Genomic DNA, 20,477 nt, shown 5'->3' on the forward strand with positions numbered 1-20,477 from the left:
ACTCCATGTGTGCCCAAGTTAAGTATGTTTAAAAAGTACACATATGAAACAAATGATATCCAAATAGCAGACATATTATGAATCATCCTTTCATATTATTGGAATAGAGTTGTGGCTGTACTGACCTGGCCTGCTGTAGTCATTGGTCTCCTGGTGGGCCATCTCCTTGACTCGGCCTGAGAACAGCAGCCGGGCGGGGTCATGGTCGTAGGCCTGCAGCGTCTCGCTAGAGCTGTAGGACTTCTGGGTTGGCACACGGCAGGCCCCTTCTTGGTCTGTCGATGATGCGGTGTAACGCCGTTCCCGATCCCTCTCCCTTTCACGGTCTCTCTCTCGGTCTCTCTGGTTCTTGGAGAGTGAGCAGAAAGGCTGCTGCTCCTTCACCTGTTCCATGCTGCCTGCATACTGTGTCCTTCTCTCCTGAGACGCTCCCTTTGGGATATTCCACTCCGGTTTACGCCGTTGGTAAGTCTGTCCCTCTGTCTATCCGTCTGTATATCTGTCTGTCTGTCCACTTAGCCCCATTCGGCTCTCTACCTGGAAAACAGAGGGGAGAGACGAGAAGCTCAGATAACACTAATCCCCCCACTTAATCTTCAAAAGCTCCCACTCACACCCACCACCTCTCAAACCCCACCCGTAAGCCCACTCACACCCACCACCTCTCAAACCCCACCCGTAAGCCCACTCACACCCACCAGCTCTCAAACCCCACCCGTAACCCCACTCACACCCACCACCTCTCAAACCCCACCCGTAAGCCCACTCACACCCACCACCTCTCAAACCCCACCCGTAAGCCCACTCACACCCACCACCTCTCAAACCCCACCCGTAAGCCCACTCACACCCACCACCTCTCAAACCCCACCCGTAAGCCCACTCACACCCACCACCTCTCAAACCCCACCCGTGAGCCCAATCACACCACTACCATCTCTCAAACCCCACCCATAAGCCCACTCACACCCACCACCACTCAAACCACACCCGTAAGCCCACTCACACCCACCAGCTCTCAAACCCCACCCGTAAGCCCACTCACACCACCACCATCTCTCCTACCCCACCCGTAAACCCACTCCACCCACCACCTCTCAAACCCCACCCGTAAGCCCACTCACACCCACCAACTCTCAAACACCAGCAGTAAGCCCACTCACACCCAACACCTCTCAAACCCAACCCGTAAGCCCACTCACACCACCATATCTCAAACCCCACCCGTAAACCCACTCACACCCACCATCTCTCAAACCCCACCAGTAAACCCACTCCACCCACCACCTCTCAAACCCCACCCGTAAGCCCACTCACACCCACCACCTCTCAAACCCCACCCATAGCCCACTCACTCACACCACCTCTCAAACCCCACTCGTAGCCCACTCACACACACCACCTCTCAAACCGCAGCCGTAAGCCCACTCACACCCACCACCTCTCAAACCGCACCCGTAAGCCCACTCACACCCACCACCTCTCAAACCCCACCCGTAAACCCACTCACACCCACCACCTCTCAAACCCCACCCGTAAACCCACTCACACCCACCACCTCTCAAACCCCACCCGTAAACCCACTCACACCCACCACCTCTCAAACCCCACCCGTAAACCCACACACACCCACCACCTCTCAAACCCCACCCGTAAACCCACTCACACCCATCACCTCTCAAACCCCACCATCCTTGCATGAACTCCTCTATAAAGCAGATCTCCTCTCCTCTCACTCCCCCCTTCTTTTATTCTTTCAGCCTCAGTTCAGACCTCCATTGTCTTGACTAAATTCCTTTTGTCCACAACTTGGACGTGTGTTTGTGTATGAGGTCGACAGGTCATTTAGACACTTTAATTATCCATTACTATTAAGTGTAGAGTGTGAAAAGGGGGGATTTTCACTGGTGAAGATTTCATTTCTGTCTTGACTCAGCTGGAAGCCCAAAGACAGGTGCATCAGACACCGCCACATTTTCCTGTACTGAAACTGAAACTTTGGATCCAAGAGAAATGAAAAAGTATTTTCTAGACCTCAAAGTTTTTATTGAGAATTTTGCTGAGAAGTCCTTTCACTAGGTGACAGGTTGTTCTTTCTTTCTATGCAGAGATGAAATCTTAAAAGACACTTTCAAACGCAGAGACAAGAGTGGAGATGTTAACCCACATTTACAAAGATAACTGTGCAGTGGCCAAGAACGGACCCACCCACAAACCTCCCTGATTGTGATCCGTTCTGATTTATAGACCTGTAAAGATACACAGGGGCTGATAGCCGTTATTGCTAAGAGCCTTGTCTGTCGAGCTGCCGACAACCCAACAGGGGGAATAAGATTAGTGTCCTAATCAGCTATAAGTCCCCATGGGTGTGTTATGGGGAAATGTCGTGGCGGGCCGGATTCTCACAAAGAAAGGTGAACGACCGGGAACTTCTTTAATGTGAACACATACTGCCTTCCTCAGGAGGATCCAAAGTTACTAACGCCAACATTTTTCGGAGTTCATCAAAATGTCCTCTATGTACTGAAGGTAGTTCCTGTACATGGGGACGCTTTGAGGACACTAGGGAGATACTCATAGAAGCTGTCTGGTATAGTGTGCTGTGCTGTGAACTCAAGGAAGTTCTATCTAAGGATTAGGCCACTTCGTTGCTTGGATACCAAAACCACAAATAGGCCTACATAATGTCCACGTAGTGCCTTACCGCAATACACCAACAATTATCCCCACGTCTCCCCATTCAGATTGAGAACTGTCCTACATACTGTTAGGATGCTACCCCTCTGGTCTGTATGTGTCACCTTTGATAATATGGTTGATTGAGACAGCCAGTCACCCATGACCTCAAGAAGGAAAAGCCGACACTGCAGTATTATAGGGGCACAGTGACAAGGCAGTGAGGCAAGGGGAAGTGACACTCCATGATCTATGTAGCGTAGCACAGTACTACATTCCTCCTAAACCTGCTTCTTCTGTTATATACAGTCTCGATTTTCTTCTAAACATTAACCATACACCATATATATAATATAGTGTCACGCAATGTCTTGAAGTCAATTTGGTAACATAGTTTCGAGAATATAAGCTTTTATGATCTAGGCTCTATTCTCTTGTTTGGACACAAAATCAGGGATTGTGTGTTGGAATTTTTTGCTTCACACTCGCGATTCACATGAGGGGGCCAAAGGAGAAGCCACCACAGAGGTGGCTCAGAGCCAATAGAGCCAAATAAATTGGTTTCAACTGAAGTGACCCACATTCCTGACGTCAGCACAAACAGCATTTTGCAAAGAGAAAGTAGAGTAGCCACTGGAGACTTCCCTGCTGAAACGGCAAATCTTCCCGAAGCCCTCTTTGTTCAAGTAATTACATTTCCGAAAGCCTGTTCTAAATATTAACTCAGACCCCCTGACCCAGGGTTTCCGTAAGAAAAATGAGGCGCCGGACAATGTGACCGGGAAGAGTTTAATTTAACGGCCATTTGAGAAATTATGGGACCCATATGCATTGGGTGCGTAACCCATTAGCGAGTCCACCCACGGTGCTCAGAATGACAGAATTCACATTTAAATTATGGTAATTCATCTTAACAGAACATGCAATTCCTGTAATGAAGCAGCCAATAAAATGTCATTTACAAACATTTGCCAAAATGCAATTTGCGGGAAAACACCATTCTAAACAGCACACCTGATGCGAGCGGTTCCACATGTGACAGAGATAAAAATGTCTGTTAGAAACTTAGAAAGAGGGGAAATCTAAAGATGCAACAACTAGGATGGGTTTCTAATATGACTAGGATTGCGCCTTTGGCTTCTAGACAATGAAAGAAAGTTGATTTGAAAACCAATAGAAGAGAGGAAAAATGCTGGTTTCAAATGCATGTGAGGAAGTCTTTATAAAATAATTGCCTCCACGTTTCTATGGTTCCTAGGCTACTTTGAAACACGGAAAGACATGCCTCACAATTTGAAGTAAAACATTCAGGTTTCAAAAGACTAAGTATATGTCTTCAAAATGCATACTGCCTCCAGCTCACATTGGGTGGCATGGTGATAGACTGCCTACTGTTGACTATGCACTTGAATGGTGAATGGGAGGCACCCTTCAATTGCCAGTTGAGAAATAAAAATAGTAGCTATTTTTAATCGTTGCATTTAGAATTGTTGTGCAATGACTGGTCTTATCAAATCACACGTTTCACTCCAGCAGCAGCGAGCTGAGGAGCTGCAGGAGAAATCCAGCTGAAAATAGGCTCTGAATGCTGTGCGCATGTGATAGTTGTGTTTGATAAATAAGATAAATGATGACTAATGAAAATACACACGCCCCAATTTAATTCCACTAAAGCAAATTAACTTATAGACCTATAAGCGTGATTGATGGTCAAATGTATTTCCATTGACTGATATTTCCATCAATAAATAAAAAGCATTATTTTGTAATAAGATCGTTTTTTTTCTTCTGATCAACTATGGCTCAGTTGGTAGAGCATGGTGTGTGCAACGCCAGCATGGTGTGTGCAACGCCAGGGTTGTGGGTTCGATTCCCACGGGGGGCCAGTACAAAAAAAAAATTATGAAATGAAATGTATGCATTCACTACTGTAAGTCGCTCTGGATAAGAGCGTCTGCTAAATGACTAAAATGTAAATAAAAAGCATTATTTTGTAATAAGATAGTTTTTTCTCCCGATCAACTATTACATTTATTGGCTTTTTAAAAAAGATAGGGTCCAAAATCCAGCAATGACTGCCTGATGTAAACCCTGACTCTGTAGTCTGTAAATAAAGCCAATAAAAACACATGGTTATCGTTTCCATCGTGTCCCCCTCTGTTCCACTTGCCACCACGATTCCAAGCTCGCTGCCCTTCCCATCCTTTCCCCTCTGTGGCCTCGCCCTTTCCTATTTGTTTTTGCAGGGACCGTACGGTCCTTCTCCAAGGGAGTCGTGAAAGTGGTGATGGAGGGTGGTGGGGATCAGGCCGGCTCACTTTAACACAGCCAGCACCTCCAACAATAGCCGGCTCTGACAGCTTTGCATAATTCATCTTGTCGAGTCTCTATCCTCTCCTCTCTCCTTTCTCTTCCCTCTCTCTAACTCTCTGGAATGGGGTGAGGAGTAACAAGGGCACTCTTCCATCAGCTGCTGCCTGTTCTCTCCTGACACCAGGGATTCTGGAGACACAGAGGTGTTTGTCTGTTGAAAGCAGATTCCCTAGCTCTGCCTGTGTTCTAGTCTGGATGCCATCAGATTCCCTGGCTCTGCCTGTGTTCTAGTCTGGATGCCATCAGATTCCCTGGCTCTGCCTGTGTTCTAGTCTGGATGCCATCAGATTCCCTGGCTCTGCCTGTGTTCTAGTCTGGATGCCATCAGATTCCCTGGCTCTGCCTGTGTTCTAGTCTGGATGCCATCAGATTCCCTGGCTCTGCCTGTGTTCTAGTCTGGATGCCATCAGATTCCCTGGCTCTGCCTGTGTTCTAGTCTGGATGTCATCAGATTCCCTGGCTCTGCCTGTGTTCTAGTCTGGATGCCATCAGATTCCCTGGCTCTGCCTGTGTTCTAGTCTGGATGCCATCAGATTCCCTGGCTCTGCCTGTGTTCTAGTCTGGATGCCATCTGATTCCCTGGCTCTGCCTGTGTTCTAGTCTGGATGCCATCAGATTCCCTGGCTCTGCCTGTGTTCTAGTCTGGATGCCATCAGATTCCCTGGCTCTGCCTGTGTTCTAGTCTGGATTCCATCAGATTCCCTGGCTCTGCCTGTGTTCTAGTCTGGATGCCATCAGATTCCCTGGCTCTGCCTGTGTTCTAGTCTGGATGCCATCAGATTCCCTGGCTCTGCCTGTGTTCTAGTCTGGATGCCATCAGATTCCCTGGCTCTGCCTGTGTTCTAGTCTGGATGCCATCAGATTCCCTGGCTCTGCCTGTGTTCTAGTCTGGATGCCATCAGATTCCCTGGCTCTGCCTGTGTTCTAGTCTTGATGCCATCAGATTCCCTGGCTCTGCCTGTGTTCTAGTCTGGATGCCATCAGATTCCCTGGCTCTGCCTGTGTTCTAGTCTGGATTCCATCAGATTCCCTGGCTCTGCCTGTGTTCTAGTCTGGATGCCATCAGATTCCCTGGCTCTGCCTGTGTTCTAGTCTGGATGCCATCAGATTCCCTAGCTCTGCCTGTGTTCTAGTCTGGATGCCATCAGATTCCCTGGCTCTGCCTGTGTTCTAGTCTGGATGCCATCAGATTCCCTGGCTCTGCCTGTGTTCTAGTCTGGATGCCATCAGATTCCCTGGCTCTGCCTGTGTTCTAGTCTGGATGCCATCAGATTCCCTGGCTCTGCCTGTGTTCTAGTCTGGATGCCATCAGATTCCCTGGCTCTGCCTGTGTTCTAGTCTGGATGCCATCAGATTCCCTGGCTCTGCCTGTGTTCTAGTCTGGATGCCATCTGATTCCCTGGCTCTGCCTGTGTTCTAGTCTGGATGCCATCAGATTTCCTGGCTCTGCCTGTGTTCTAGTCTGGATCCCATCAGAACCAGATTTCTGTTCAATCTGTCTAAAGCTTTACAACAGGGACCATGCTAATGCAAGATGTACAACTTTGAGACCTGTGGTGTATTTTATTGAGTTAGCTGATAGGTGTGTGTGTCTGTGTGTGTGTGTGTGTGTGTGTGTGTGTGTGTGTGTGTGTGTGTGTGTGTGTGTGTGTGTGTGTGTGTGTGTGTGTGTGTGTGTGTGTGTGTGTGTGTGTGTGTGTGTGTGTGTGTGTGTGTGTGTGTGTCCTTTCACAGAGGCTGTGAGTTTTATCATTAAATACCTTCAGGTGTCTTTGCAGAAATCTTGATGTTATTTACAATCATGGATAGGATGAGAAATCCAGAAACTCAGGCATCAGTAGACACCAATGCTGAAGTATGTCAACTTCTTACATTAGAATAGACCTCACCTTAAAGCTGAGATATGCGCAAGGTGAAACAGAGCCACTGGGCGTACCAATACATTTGTTATAGTTTTGTCTTTGAAAAGGAGCGTAAATTTTTGTGTACATACTCTGCTGTTCTATCACGTGTACTGTTGTGCAATGATGTCAGAGGGAGTATAACAGTGTTAAGACTCCAAATTTAACCAGAACTAACAGAGATTTATTTCTCTGAAATATACAGCGATTCACTTTAGGTGGGCTTGACACGGAGGTGAAATGCATCTCTTCATGTGAGACAGGACACAAAATAATAAACAGCAACGAGATATCTACAAATCCAACCAATCAGCTTTAACCACAACGACACTCAAATGAATAATGTTCATTGAGTCTTAATACAAAGCAAAAATCTGCTGACGCAAGCAAAATCGCAGACTATGAGGCAATCACTTTCGCTCTTAGAATATAAAAAACAAATATAAAAATGTTGCCTAAGATCACATAGAAAGAGAGATATTGACATGTTGTAGGCTATCTGAAGTGGTAATAGCATGTTTGTCCATGCCCTATTGAACGTCTGTTCATCTATTTCCAGGCAAGCTATATACCTACCCTATACTGTTATCAGACTCACACCTCCCCTTATACACTACCGTTCAAAAGTTTGGGGTCACTTAGAAATGTCCTTGTTTTTGAAAGAAAAGCACTTCTTTGTCCATTCAAGTAACATCAAATTGATCAGAAATACAGTGTAGACATTGTTAATGTTGTAAATGACTATTGTAGCTGGAAACGGCAAATTTTTATGGAATATTTACATAGGTGTACAGAGGCCCATTATCAGCAACCATCACTCCTGTGTTCCAATGGCACGTTGTGTTAGCTAATCCAAGTTTATCATTTTAAAAGGCTAATTAATAATTAGAAAATCCTTTTGCAATTATGTTAGCACAGCTGAAAATTGTAGTGCTGATTAAAGAAGCAAAAAAACTTGCCTTCTTTAGACTAGTTGAGTATCTGGAGCATCAGCATTTGTGGGTTCGATTACAGGCTCAAAATGGCCAGAAACAAATAACTTTCTTCTGAAACTTGTCAGTCTATTCTTGTTCTGAGAAATGAAGGCTATTCCATGCGAGAAATTGCCAAGAAACTGAAGATCTCGTACAACGCTGTGTACTACTTCCTTCACAGAACAGCGCAAATTGGCTGCCAGAATAGAAAGAGGAGTTGGAGTCCCCGGTGCACAACTGAGCAAGAGGACAAGTACATTAGAGTGTCTAGTTTGAGAAACAGGCTCCTCACAAGTCCTCAACTGGCAACTTCATTAAATTAAATAGTACCTGCAAAACACCAGTCTCAACGTCAACAGTGAAGAGGCAACTCCAGGATGCTGGCCTTCTAGGCAGAGTTCCTCTGTCCAGTGTCTGTGTTCTTTTGCCCATCTTAATCTTTTATTTTTATTGTCCAGTCTGAGATATGGCTTTTTCTTTGCAACTCTGCCTAGAAGGCCAGTTTAAAGAAGGCCAGTTTTATTGCTTCTTTAATCAGCACTACAGTTTTCAGCTGTGCTAACATAATTGCAAAAGGGTTTGCTAATGATAAATTAGACTTTTAAAATGATAAACTTGGATTAGCTAACACAACGTGCCATTGGAACACAGGAGTGATGCTTGCTGATAATGGGCCTCTGTACGCCTATGAAGATATTCCATAAAAAAATCTGCTGTTTCCAGCTACAATAGTCATTTACAACATGAACAATGTCTACACTGTATTTCTGATCAATTTGGTGTTATTTAATGGACAAAAAAAAGTGCTTTCTAAGTGACCCCAAACTTTTGAATGGTAGTGTATGTATGCACACAATCATATCCACTGCCTTAATTCAATGTTCCATTAGCCACTGCCTTAATTCAATGTTCCATTAGCCACTGCCTTAATTCAATGTTCCATTAGGCACTGCCTTAATTCAATGTTCCATTAACCACTGCCTTAATTCAATGTTCCATTAGCCACTGCCTTAATTCATTGTTCCATTAGCTACTGCCTTAATTCAATGTTCCATTAGCCACTGCCTTAATTCAATGTTCCATTAACCACTGCCTTAATTCAATGTTCCATTAGCTACTGCCTTAATTCAATGTTCCATTGGCCACTGCCTTAATTCAATGTTCCATTAGCGACTGCCTTAATTCAATGTTCCATTAGCTACTGCCTTAATTCAATGTTCCATTAGACACTGCCTTAATTCAATATTCCATTAGCCACTGCCTTAATTCAATTTTCCATTAGGCACTGCCTTAATTCAATGTTCCATTAGCCACTGCCTTAATTCAATGTTCCATTAGCCACTGCCTTAATTCAATGTTCCATTAGCCACTGCCTTAATTCAATGTTCCATTAGCCACTGCCCTAATTCAATGTTCCATTAGCCACTGCCCTAATTCAATGTTCCATTAGCCACTGCCTTAATTCAATGTTCCATTAGCCACTGCCTTAATTCAATGTTCCATTAGCCACTGCCTTAATTCAATGTTCCATTAGCCACTGCCCTAATTCAATGTTCCATTAGCCACTGCCCTAATTCAATGTTCCATTAGCCACTGCCTTAATTCAATGTTCCATTAGCTACTACCTTAATTCAATGTTCCATTAGCCACTGCCCTAATTCAATGTTCCATTAGCCACTGCCTTAATTCAATATTCCATTAGCCACTGCCTTAATTCAATGTTCCATTAGCCACTGCCCTAATTCAATGTTCCATTAGCCACTGCCTTAATTCAATGTTCCATTAACCACTGCCTTAATTCAATGTTCCATTAGCCACTGCCTTAATTCAATGTTCCATTAGCTACTGCCTTAATTCAATGTTCCATTAGCCACTGCCCTAATTCAATGTTCCATTAGCCACTGCCTTAATTCAATGTTCCATTAGCCACTGCCCTAATGCAATGTTCCATTAGCCACTGCCCTAATTCAATGTTCCATTAGCCACTGCCTTAATTCAATGTTCCATTAGCTACTGCCTTAATTCAATGTTCCATTAGCCACTGCCTTAATTCAATGTTCCATTAGCCACTGCCCTAATTCAATGTTCCATTAGCCACTGCCTTAATTCAATGTTCCATTCCTTTTCTAAATAATACACATCAGTACAGAAATATAAGTTGTTTTATTGTATACAGGAGGTGCTGAATATTATTAATCTAAATTTACTTCATGGAACTGTGTAGGAATGGCTGCTTGGGCAAGGTTGTGAATATTCACCACATTTAAATTAATTAGGCCTGATTACCTGCGTGAGCTGACTGCATCGTCTGAAAATATAAAATCAACAGAATTGTAACAATTTACAGTCAAATAGCACAATGATCAGTATGCCCTTAGAGAAATAAATTACATTTGGGCAGTGGTGGAGTTGTAATGAGGTTGCAGGGCAATCGCAGGCACTGACGTTAACTGACAATGACTGGTTGAATGAAAACTGAATGACTGGTTCAGTGCTATTTCAAAATATGGCATGATGAACATAACATTTGTCAAACACATTTTCTAATAACTGAAAGAAAATGGGACTGAAGCCTCAAATGAAACTGGTGAGGAAATGAAAATAGAGTGTCACACTTCAATTACTGATTGGCAAAACATTTCTCAAACATTCCTAAATGTTAAATTACATATATCCTTATTTATGTCTCGGTAGTAAATTCTACTTGGATTGTTCCTAAAGTACTTGTTTGTTGGCAATGGCATATGAGGTGGCATAAATGTTGAAGCATCAACATAGACATAATATGTATGGATTAAAGCAAAATTGAAATCGAATGCTGTCTGCATTCAAACCATGTTATTGGTTAAACATTAAAATGCTGGATGTTACTTAAAAGTGCTGAGTCTGAATGTAGATAAAAAATCATATTTTCTTTTTGCAAGCAAGGATAAACGCTTCCATTTCTCTTGAGATATATTTGAATCATACAATGTGAGCTGGCAATACATTAAACTCATGAATTGGTTAAAAGAAGGCATTGTGATTTCTGAAAGAGTCTGACTCCATGTTAACAACCTCAGTAAGACAGTCTAAACAATCAGGGAAAGATAATTGTGATAGGATTCTGTTTGTGCAGACAATGAAGCCTACTACCGCATAGTCAAACTGGAGCCATCTGTGAATTGTTACATGCATGACAAAATTAGGGACAACATGATCGTATGCAGTTTATGCACTTAACAGAGAATACTATAATGAGTATATTGCCACTTAAAGATGTGCATTAATCAAACAACAGAAAAATTAACTTGGGGGATTTTATTCTACAGGTGTCAGCATTATGGGGAAGAATATATAGGTCATGATAACACACTATCAGAATACAGAAAGACCGCAGCCCTTATTAAAGAAACATCCATCTGAAATTCCACTGACGTTGTGCTGGCTGTTTCTTCATTTCTGGGGGTGAAAAAGCCCAAATTCTTGAATACAAGTGATGGCGTGCTGGATGCCAATGACCATTGACCTGTATATCATTACACCGACACAATTTTTTTCCCCCGAACTACTCAATATCTTGATTTTTTATATTTTCCGGCTTCGCCACCATTGAGAATAGGGGAGAAGTGTTGCTGAGTAGGGTCCCTCAGAAAGTAACAGCTGGCCCTGGTCTATCATGGCTCTTCATCAGCCTGCCAGACCAGGGGCTTTTGGCATTACCCAGGTCACCTCAACTGAATTATTGAGGTCGTCAAGTGGCTCCATCGACGAGCAGAGCTGACATCCAACATCCCACTGGGCTGTCTGAGGGACACAAAAGAGCCTGACCTGAGGCACTTGGCAGCTCCTTTTCAGAGGAAGCTTGCGAGGGCCAATATTGCATTGTATGGCAAACACTGTCCAGACCTTAGAAAGAGAGGGTTCAAAAGCAACATTTAGGGTGATCAAAGAGATCGTTCAGAGATTTTCAAGCTTTGTACTCTAGTTCCACATCTAGAGTGGGTTGTTTTGTTCACACATTTTTTATTGAAATTCTGTAGCACTAAACGGCACATGGATATCACGAGAACTAAAGCATCTTTCCAAGTTCTCACTGTGTTTAAACTGTATTTTTGGTGCGTACTGCATGATACAGTGTGATCGAAGGCCGTCATTTATGGATCTGTGACAAAGAAGGGTTCGAGTTACACAGGCAACAAGATGAGAATTTGGGTAGATCAATGTTACCACAGACCAGTCTCCCTACTAAGCGTTGATCGAAAGATACCTGAGGTTCTTTGTTACGATGCCAGCCCCGCTCCTGATCAATCTTATTACTACGGTCCTCTTGCTAAAAGCTGACATATGCTTGCAAGTGAGGGATATGAATGTAAATCTGTTGGTTCCAGAGACAGGCTCCAGTGAGTCGGGAATGGCCCCTGGCGCCTGGTCAGCAGGATGCCACCATGTGGCTAATCGCAGGTGGCTTTCGGCCCAGAAATAAAAGGCAGAAACAAACCAAAGTTGCAATGCACGCAGCTTAGTTTTTCAAGCACCTAAGGAACCGCGTATTGGAGAACAATTTATTTTCTTTCATGATTAAACAATAGCTGGTACATTGTCTAAAACATATACAGTCTGAGTTTGATCCTGTGTCGTCTGTGTGCCTTAATACTGTGTTTTCCAGCTGAGCTAAAGCCTAGGCAAGTCTTCAGGTCTCCGAAAATGTTAGTCATCACACAAGCTATCTGACGTCACTTGAAAAGAAACAGATAACAACCAGAAAAACATAATTATGATGCCCCATGCCACATTTTGCCTGCTGGGTTTGGCTAGTGAAAAACAAGTACCCCCCATAACTATACTGAGCAGGAGTTGCTGGAAACCAATGTACAAAGGTGTGTATGGCTCACATCGATGTTACACAACTCCAAAGGAATACATACAGCCAAAGCATCTGAAGTGTCCATATTTCAGTTTGCCAAATAAGTGACTTGGATACTAAGTCCAGATGCTATGTGTTTCAATAGTGGCTATGGTTTAAAATAGCTAAAGTCTTACAGTAGTAGGCGTTAAAACAAATTGCAGGACAGTTTTGGTAGCCAACTGCCCTTAACATGTGTCTCTTCAACAGCATACTGTGTAGTGAAGAACCGTGGTGGCAATACATCACAGGCTGTCATCAAATATCCCTACCATAAGTACATTTCAAGAGCATGCAATCCTCCAAAAAGTATTTGGTTGACTTTCAGAGTACAACCGTCAAGTTTCCGCTGCCACACTGTCAAACTATGTAATATAATAATAAAATAATATATGTCATTAAGCGGATGCTTTTATCCAAAGTGACTTACAGTCATACGTGCATACATTTTATGTATAATTTGTATTGTGCTTATCCAAATTAATTCCAGGGAGATAAATGTATCCATTAGGACTTTTTCAGATGTATCTATGAAGACCATATCATGTGCCACATATATCAGTCTGTTTATTAAAGAACATTTCAAAGAGAAACTGTCATTGTCATTCTGATTGAGATCCAAAAGCTTGCTCACCTACCTTAAAATGTAATAATGCAGTACCGTATAACTTTCGCCCATGGCACTGCTGCAACAAAACATAACTAGTGTCTCTCATTCATTTATTTCAAAAGGTAACCCACACAGTTTGAATAAATGTAAGAAGGACACAATTCCTTTCTTTTGTCTACAGTCATATAAAATCAATAAAATATACTCCATCCATATTGATTTATAAACAATATCGATTGGACCATGTAAGAGCTAGAATATCAATCTGTCTCACAGCCAAAAACTCAAACAGCAGCAAGAGGATTCAGTGAGAATTCTGAAAAAACTGGTGAGATAACAGATCAGCCAAACAGCAGTATAGCAGGCTGTGTGTTAACAGTAGCAGGCTGTGTGTTAACAGTAGCAGGCTGTGTGTTAACAGTAGCAGGCTGTGTGTTAACAGTAGCAGGCTGTGTGTTAACAGTAGCAGGCTGTGCGTTAACAGTAGCAGGCTGTGTGTTAACAGTAGCAGGCTGTGCGTTAACAGTAGCAGGCTGTGCGTTAACAGTAGCAGGCTGTGCGTTAACAGTAGCAGACTGTGCGCTAACAGTAGCTGACTGTGTGCTAACAGTAGCAGGCTGTGCGTTAACAGTAGCAGGCTGTGTGTTAACAGTAGCAGGCTGTGTGTTAACAGTAGCAGGCTGTGTGCTAACAGTAGCAGGCTGTGCGTTAACAGTAGCAGGCTGTGTGCTAACAGTAGCAGGCTGTGCGTTAACAGTAGCAGGCTGTGCGTTAACAGTAGCAGGCTGTGTGCTAACAGTAGCAGGCTGTGTGTTAACAGTAGCAGGCTGTGCGTTAACAGTAGCAGGCTGTGCGCTAACAGTAGCAGGCTGTGCGTTAACAGTAGCAGGCTGTGTGCTAACAGTAGCAGGCTGTGTGTTAACAGTAGCAGGCTGTGCGTTAACAGTAGCAGGCTGTGTGCTAACAGTAGCAGGCTGTGTGTTAACAGTAGAAGATTGAGGCCAGCAATTATGCAAAACAAATTATGCCATAAAAATGATCTGCTGGGACCAGGGATCTGTCCACAGTTTGACAAGCTGCATTAACCTTCACATGTTTACTCTGATGTGTTGAAACATATGCCTCAGCCATCCTATCTGCCATATCTAATGTAACATTTCATATGATCAACTATTGAGCGTCCACAGGAAGAGACAATATAAATGTAATGAGCAAGATAACAGGAGGGAAGGAGATGTCCCACCCAGCACCACCCCTCTGGACAGTCTTCCAAAAAATGTTTATTCCAAAAAATGTTAACACCATCCTAAATGAGGCAACTGACATGTGTGATTGAAATACAAATCTTATTTACATTGTAGGCCTATGGAATAAATTAAATTAAATGAAACTACTTCCAGCCCATCATATTTTGCAACCCACAATATATTTAATGTGCTTTTGTGTGGACAAGTGTCAAAAATAGGCAAAACATTGTTCAGTTGATGTACCATTTGTGTTAAATTGCTCAGTATAAAGCCAGAGACTCCTATATATTCCTTTATAACAATAAAGCTTATCTGAAAGTATGATTGTGAATGTGGTAAAGCAATATATTAGAAGTTGTCTGATTTCATTTAGGTGGACCAAGTCTCAGCGACCGCCTACGCTATCAGCTCCAAAGTGAGAAAAACACTCAAATGAAATCAATTATTCTCCGTCATGACTGGGGGAATCAGGTGAATTATAGGTAGGCTAAGTAATGGCTGTAATAAGGTGTAATGAACTGGGGACTTAATGAACTGCAGTCCCAGCCCCAAGCAACATCTCCTGTGGCATTATTTTTGATGGCTGTTATTAGTTAATATGTCCATAACAGGCATATGGGATGTTGGTAACAATTCCTGTGCATAACCTCTTCATAATGCAATATGAGGCATTTATAATGCCTTATGAATTAGCCTATACATTATGCAATATTATATATACATGCAGTCAGGGGTATTGCCAGGTTACAAATAACAATGTACCAAACATCACATTATCCCAATACAAATATTTCCCTATGCAGAATTGACTTACTGCCGACTGTGAGAGGCAAAGGATAATATGCCCAGCCGTCATTCACTATCATGTATTTACGTATCTAGGCCGAGGGATGTATATATATATATATATATATATATATATATATATATATATATATATATATATATATATATACACACACACTGGACAGAAATATAAACACAACATGTAAAGTATTGGTCCCATGTTTAATGAGCTCAAATAAAAAATCCCAGAAATGTTGCATATGAACAAAAATCTTATTTCGCTCAAATTTGGTGCACAAATGTGTTTACATACCTGTTAGCGAGAACTTCCCCTTTGCCAAGAGGATCCATCCACCTGACAGGTGTGGCATATCAAGAAGCTGATTAAACAGCATGATCATTACACAGATGCACCTTGTGCTAGGGAAAATAAAAGGCCAATCTAAAATGTGCAGTTTTGTCACACAATACAATGCCACAGATGTTTCAAGTTGAGTGAGCATGAAATTGGCATGCTGACTGCAGTAATGTTTACCAGAGCTGTTGCCAGGGAATTGAATGTTCGTTTCTCTACCATAAGCCACGTTTGGGATGCTCTGGATCAACGTGTACAACAACGTGCTCCAATTATATAATGCTGGTGTTTTGTCCGTGTATACACTTGTTAGCAGGGGAAATGCGCAGCGAGTCCATCAGCCTCCACTGGGCTGAGTGCGCTCCACTCTTCTATATGGGTGCTTCTGATATCCTTGCAAACCGTCCCTTGTGTGTCACATGCCACCGCTCATGTGACACACAAGGGACAGTTTGACGGTACATCCAACCAGCTTCACAACCGCATATCACGTGTAACCACGCCAGTCCAGGACCTCCACATCTGGCTTCTTCACCTGCGGGATCATCTGAGACCAGCCACTCAGATAGCTGATGAAACTGTTGGTTTGCACAACCAAAGAATTTCTGAACAAACTGTCAGAAACCGTCTCAGAGAAGCGCATCTGCTTGCTCACCAGGGACTTTACCTGACTGCAGCTTGGCGGCGTAACCGACTTCAGTGTGCAAATGCTCGCCTTCGATGGCCACTGCCATGCTGGAGAACTGTTTTCTTCATTGCTGAATCCCAGTTTCAACTTTACCGGGCAGATGGCAGACAGCTTGTATGCGTCATGTGGGTGAGCGGTTTGCTGATGTCAACATTATGAACAGAGTGTCACATGGTGGCGGTGGGATTATGGTATGGGCAGGCATAAGCTACGGACAACAAACACAATAGCATTTTATCAATGGCAATTTGAATGCACAGAAATACCGTGACGAGATCCTGAGGCCCATTGTCGTGCCATTCATCCGCCGCCATCACCTCATGTTTCAACATGATAATGTATGGCCCCACGTCGCAAGGATCTGTACACAATTCCTAGAAGCTGAAAATGTCCCAGTTCTTCCATGGCCTGCATACTCACCAGACATGTCACCCATTGAGCATGTTTGGTATGCTCTGGATCAACGTGTACAACAGGGTGCTCCAGTTCCCTCAAATATCCAGCAACTTTGTACAGCTATTGAAGGAGTGGGACAACATTCCACAGGCCACAATCAACATCCTGATCAACTCTATACAAAGAAGATGTGTCGCACTGCATGAGGCAAATGGTGGTCACACCAGATATTGACTGGTTTTCTGATCCACGCCCCTACTTTTTTTGTAAATTTATTTGTGTTCCCAGTCATGTGAAATCCACAGATTAAGGCCTAATGAATTTATTTCAATTGACTGATTTCCTTATATGAAATGTAACTCATAAAAATCTTTGAAATTGTTGCATGTTGCGTTTATGTTGAACTTACTGTGGAGAGGTAGAGTAGTAGAATACACAAGGTGCAATTTAGAAATTAGGCTGGGGCGGTATACCGTATATACCGTATACCGAGGTGTTTGGAAAAAGCCATGGGATGGTTTTTCAATACTGTCAATACCGTTGAAACTATAATTAGTGCAATATGTTAGGAGATAAATAAGATTGCATTCTTCATGTCACCTGTCACATCATTTTTCATTATGAAGCTTAGTGGTAGTCACCAGTCAGGTGGTGTTTGTTTACAAGCACACAACGATGGGAGCCTTGTGTGTTACTGACTGTTGTGCAGCACGCGCCAGGTGATCCAGTTACAGTATAGAATTCTCAACTAAATGTTTGCCGGCTAGATATCTTCTAACTATTAAGTTAACTTTTTAAAAGGTGCTAAATGCTGCAGTTGTGCATTTAACTTGCTAATTTAATAGCTAGGTAGCTATCGCACTCAAATATCATGTTAACATGGCATAAGTCATGGCAAAATATGTTGAATTGCAGGAAATTACCTGTAAAACTGCAAACAAAATCTCTGCCCCATGGCAAAATGAATATAATTTCATGAAAATGGTCATAAAATGTCACAATTGTCTCTATGCCCCCATGGCAAAATGTGTAAAATGTTTCTCTTTGCATGATCAAGAGGTGGGGGGGGGGGGCATTCAAATCTCACTTAGGGCCCCCAAAAGGCTAGGACCGGCCCTGGCTACTGGTATTTTGTATTTAGTTAAGAAGTAAGTAGTTTAACTGCACAAATAGATTGATTGCACAAATCAGTTGCATGTGTGGTTATGGATGTGGGTATGCAGACCCGCGAGCCACAGCGGCCACTAATGATGAGTTCAGATTTTTTGTGGCCCCCACCCCGTCAAAGTTGTCCATCCCTGATCTAGACAGACAGTAGGACCCATGAACATATAAACTCAAGAATGAACAAACTATCCAGGGGACATAGAACAGTCGTTTTACTTCGACCTATAGGAATCATGATGGATAGGCTAATAATAACCCAATACCGATTTACTGAATTGTGGAGCTGCTTGTCTGAACTAGAGTAATGCTTTACTGGACGCCAATTGTATGCCACACTGCTAAAGCAAGTACTTGAATGGACTTTTCCTTTTTTTTTATCTATGCCTTATGCGATCAAGTATATATAAAAAACCCATCTGTTCTGAAGAAAGAGTAGGCCTAATTTACTGCCATAGAACACCACATCTGACGTTATTTAGGCTATTATTTCTCAATGTTTGTGGATAAAATCATCAATTTGAATAATGAAAATAGTAGAATATCAGTGAAAATTAAACATGTATGTGTCAGCACCAAAGGTAATAGTTTTTGCCCTTCCTTACCTGGTGGAACTAACTGAACAGTCCCGTTGTCCGGAACCGCAGAACAACTTCCACAAGAGACATCCAAACTTGCGCACCGCGTTGTCCGTCGGTGATGATGGTGAGTGAAATTTCACGCACTCACACCCTCAATATCCTTGAAAATAAAATGTGTGCCAAGCAGTCTTCGTTGTTGCAAATTCCTTAATAACAGACCATGAGACAACGATGTCATGCAGTTTGAAGGTGTGCGGTGCTGAATGTTAAGATTTCAGTACGTGTCAAGAACACGTACTGCCAAGATTTTTTACAATTATCTTAGTCCGCTCAGGGGTAAGCTATCAATTCCCTTGCCTGCAGCAATTCAGACTGCCTCTTTTTGGTCGTCATGTAAATGCGGACGTCTTATTAATATTGAGGCTTTTTAGTAGTGCAGACGACGCTCTCCAATTACATAATGCTGGTGTTTTGTCCTGTATACACTTGTTAGCAGGGGAAATGCGCAGCGAGTCCATCAGCCTCCACTGGGCTGAGTGCGCTCCACTCTTCTATATGGGTGCTTCTGATATCCTTGCAAACCGTCCCTTGTGTGTCACATGCCACCGCTCATGACAAATTGCATAAAGCATTTGAGTAATGGGAGAAGCCTAAGATAGGTATTAATTTACATCTCAATTTATTTTTGTAACAAGTGAAAACGGTAGGCTACCATCACTTCAAAATGAAATGATAGGTAGCCTATACATGTCCAGTACAAATTATTCATTTATGGATGGAGTTATTACTCATCACACTAGTCACAGCTCTAAATATATAGGCCAGCCTACTTAGAATAACTGTATGTGTGTGTGTGTGTGTGTGTGTGTGTGTGTGTGTGTGTGTGTGTGTGTGTGTGTGTGTGTGTGTGTGTGTGTGTGTGTGTGTGTGTGAAAAGTGTATAAACTTTCTAGATCTTTGAGATTACAACCCATCGCCTTCCTCTTTACTCATGTAACATTTGGCTTATCGCTTTGAATTTACTTGAATCAGAAAGATTAATAAACAACTTTTTAACTCAATCTGATGGTATTCAAATGTTAGCATTTAAAGGATCAACGGGGGGGAAAGGAGTTTCATTAATTACAAAAGCATTGACTAATCCCACCTAAAATCTCTTGAGGCAAGGGCTCTGCCAGGTTCTAAGAGAAGAGGGGTCCGGCGATACCTTGGCACATCAGAAACGTAAACTTTAGCTGTGGCAGGTCCAGTGCACAGTAGGGGGACTAACAATGCTACTCTGACTGGGCAGTTTTTTTAATCCCCCTTCCTGAATTTCCCCCACGTTCGACCACATGCAGCAATGAAGTTATCACAGAAAACAGCTTCTCTCTACCCAACGAGGCCAACCTCGGGTTCGCCATTATCATCCCGACACATCGAAACGTCGCCTTGATCAAATGGCATTATCTGCATGAATGGCAAGTGCCCAGAAATCTATCTAAAACTGCCTTTGAATATTTGCTCAAGGGCATGCCAGAGTAAAAAAGAAATAGGAGATACATTTTTGTAAAAAACAAATGTCCCCTACCTCACAGGCTCCAACGCACAAATATGTCTCTTCTGCAGTATGTTCCAAGTTTACTTTTAAAAAGAACGTGTTGGATAGTACAACAGTTGAACAAAAAGATGAAGGAACTCAAAGTTTTGTCATTGAGGTGAAGAGCTAAAAGAGCAAACTGTCAACTCTGAAAGTCAGTCCTTGAAGAGACAAAAACTCCCTTTTTATCACTAACACTTTTGCTATTGTCTGACCCTGGTGTGGCAATCCAAACCACTTCAGTGATATGATAGTACCCACT

At 42.8% G+C, this 20,477-nt stretch overlaps 1 protein-coding gene across 3 annotated transcripts in view; it reads right to left on the reverse strand.

Annotated features, from left to right (window-relative positions):
• The window catches only part of si:dkey-237h12.3 (teneurin-3), a 153,952-nt gene extending 134,746 nt beyond the window's left edge, over positions 1–19,206 (reverse strand). For 2 of the 3 annotated variants that reach the window (XM_014199203.3, XM_014199200.3), the window contains exons 1-2: positions 18,661–19,206; positions 126–537 (exon numbers count right to left, since the gene is read on the reverse strand). In XM_014199203.3, coding sequence (XP_014054678.2) covers positions 126–393 — 268 coding nt within the window. In that variant the 5' untranslated portion in view covers positions 394–537; positions 18,661–19,206. The remainder of the gene's footprint in view (positions 1–125; positions 538–18,660) is intronic. The other variant, XM_014199202.3, reaches the window with a different exon arrangement.
• Positions 19,207–20,477: the final 1,271 nt, after the last annotated feature.

This window comes from Salmo salar, chromosome 05, assembly GCF_965601325.2.
Source record: "Salmo salar chromosome 05, fSalSal1, whole genome shotgun sequence".
In the NCBI taxonomy this organism is placed as follows: Eukaryota; Metazoa; Chordata; class Actinopteri; order Salmoniformes; family Salmonidae; genus Salmo; species Salmo salar.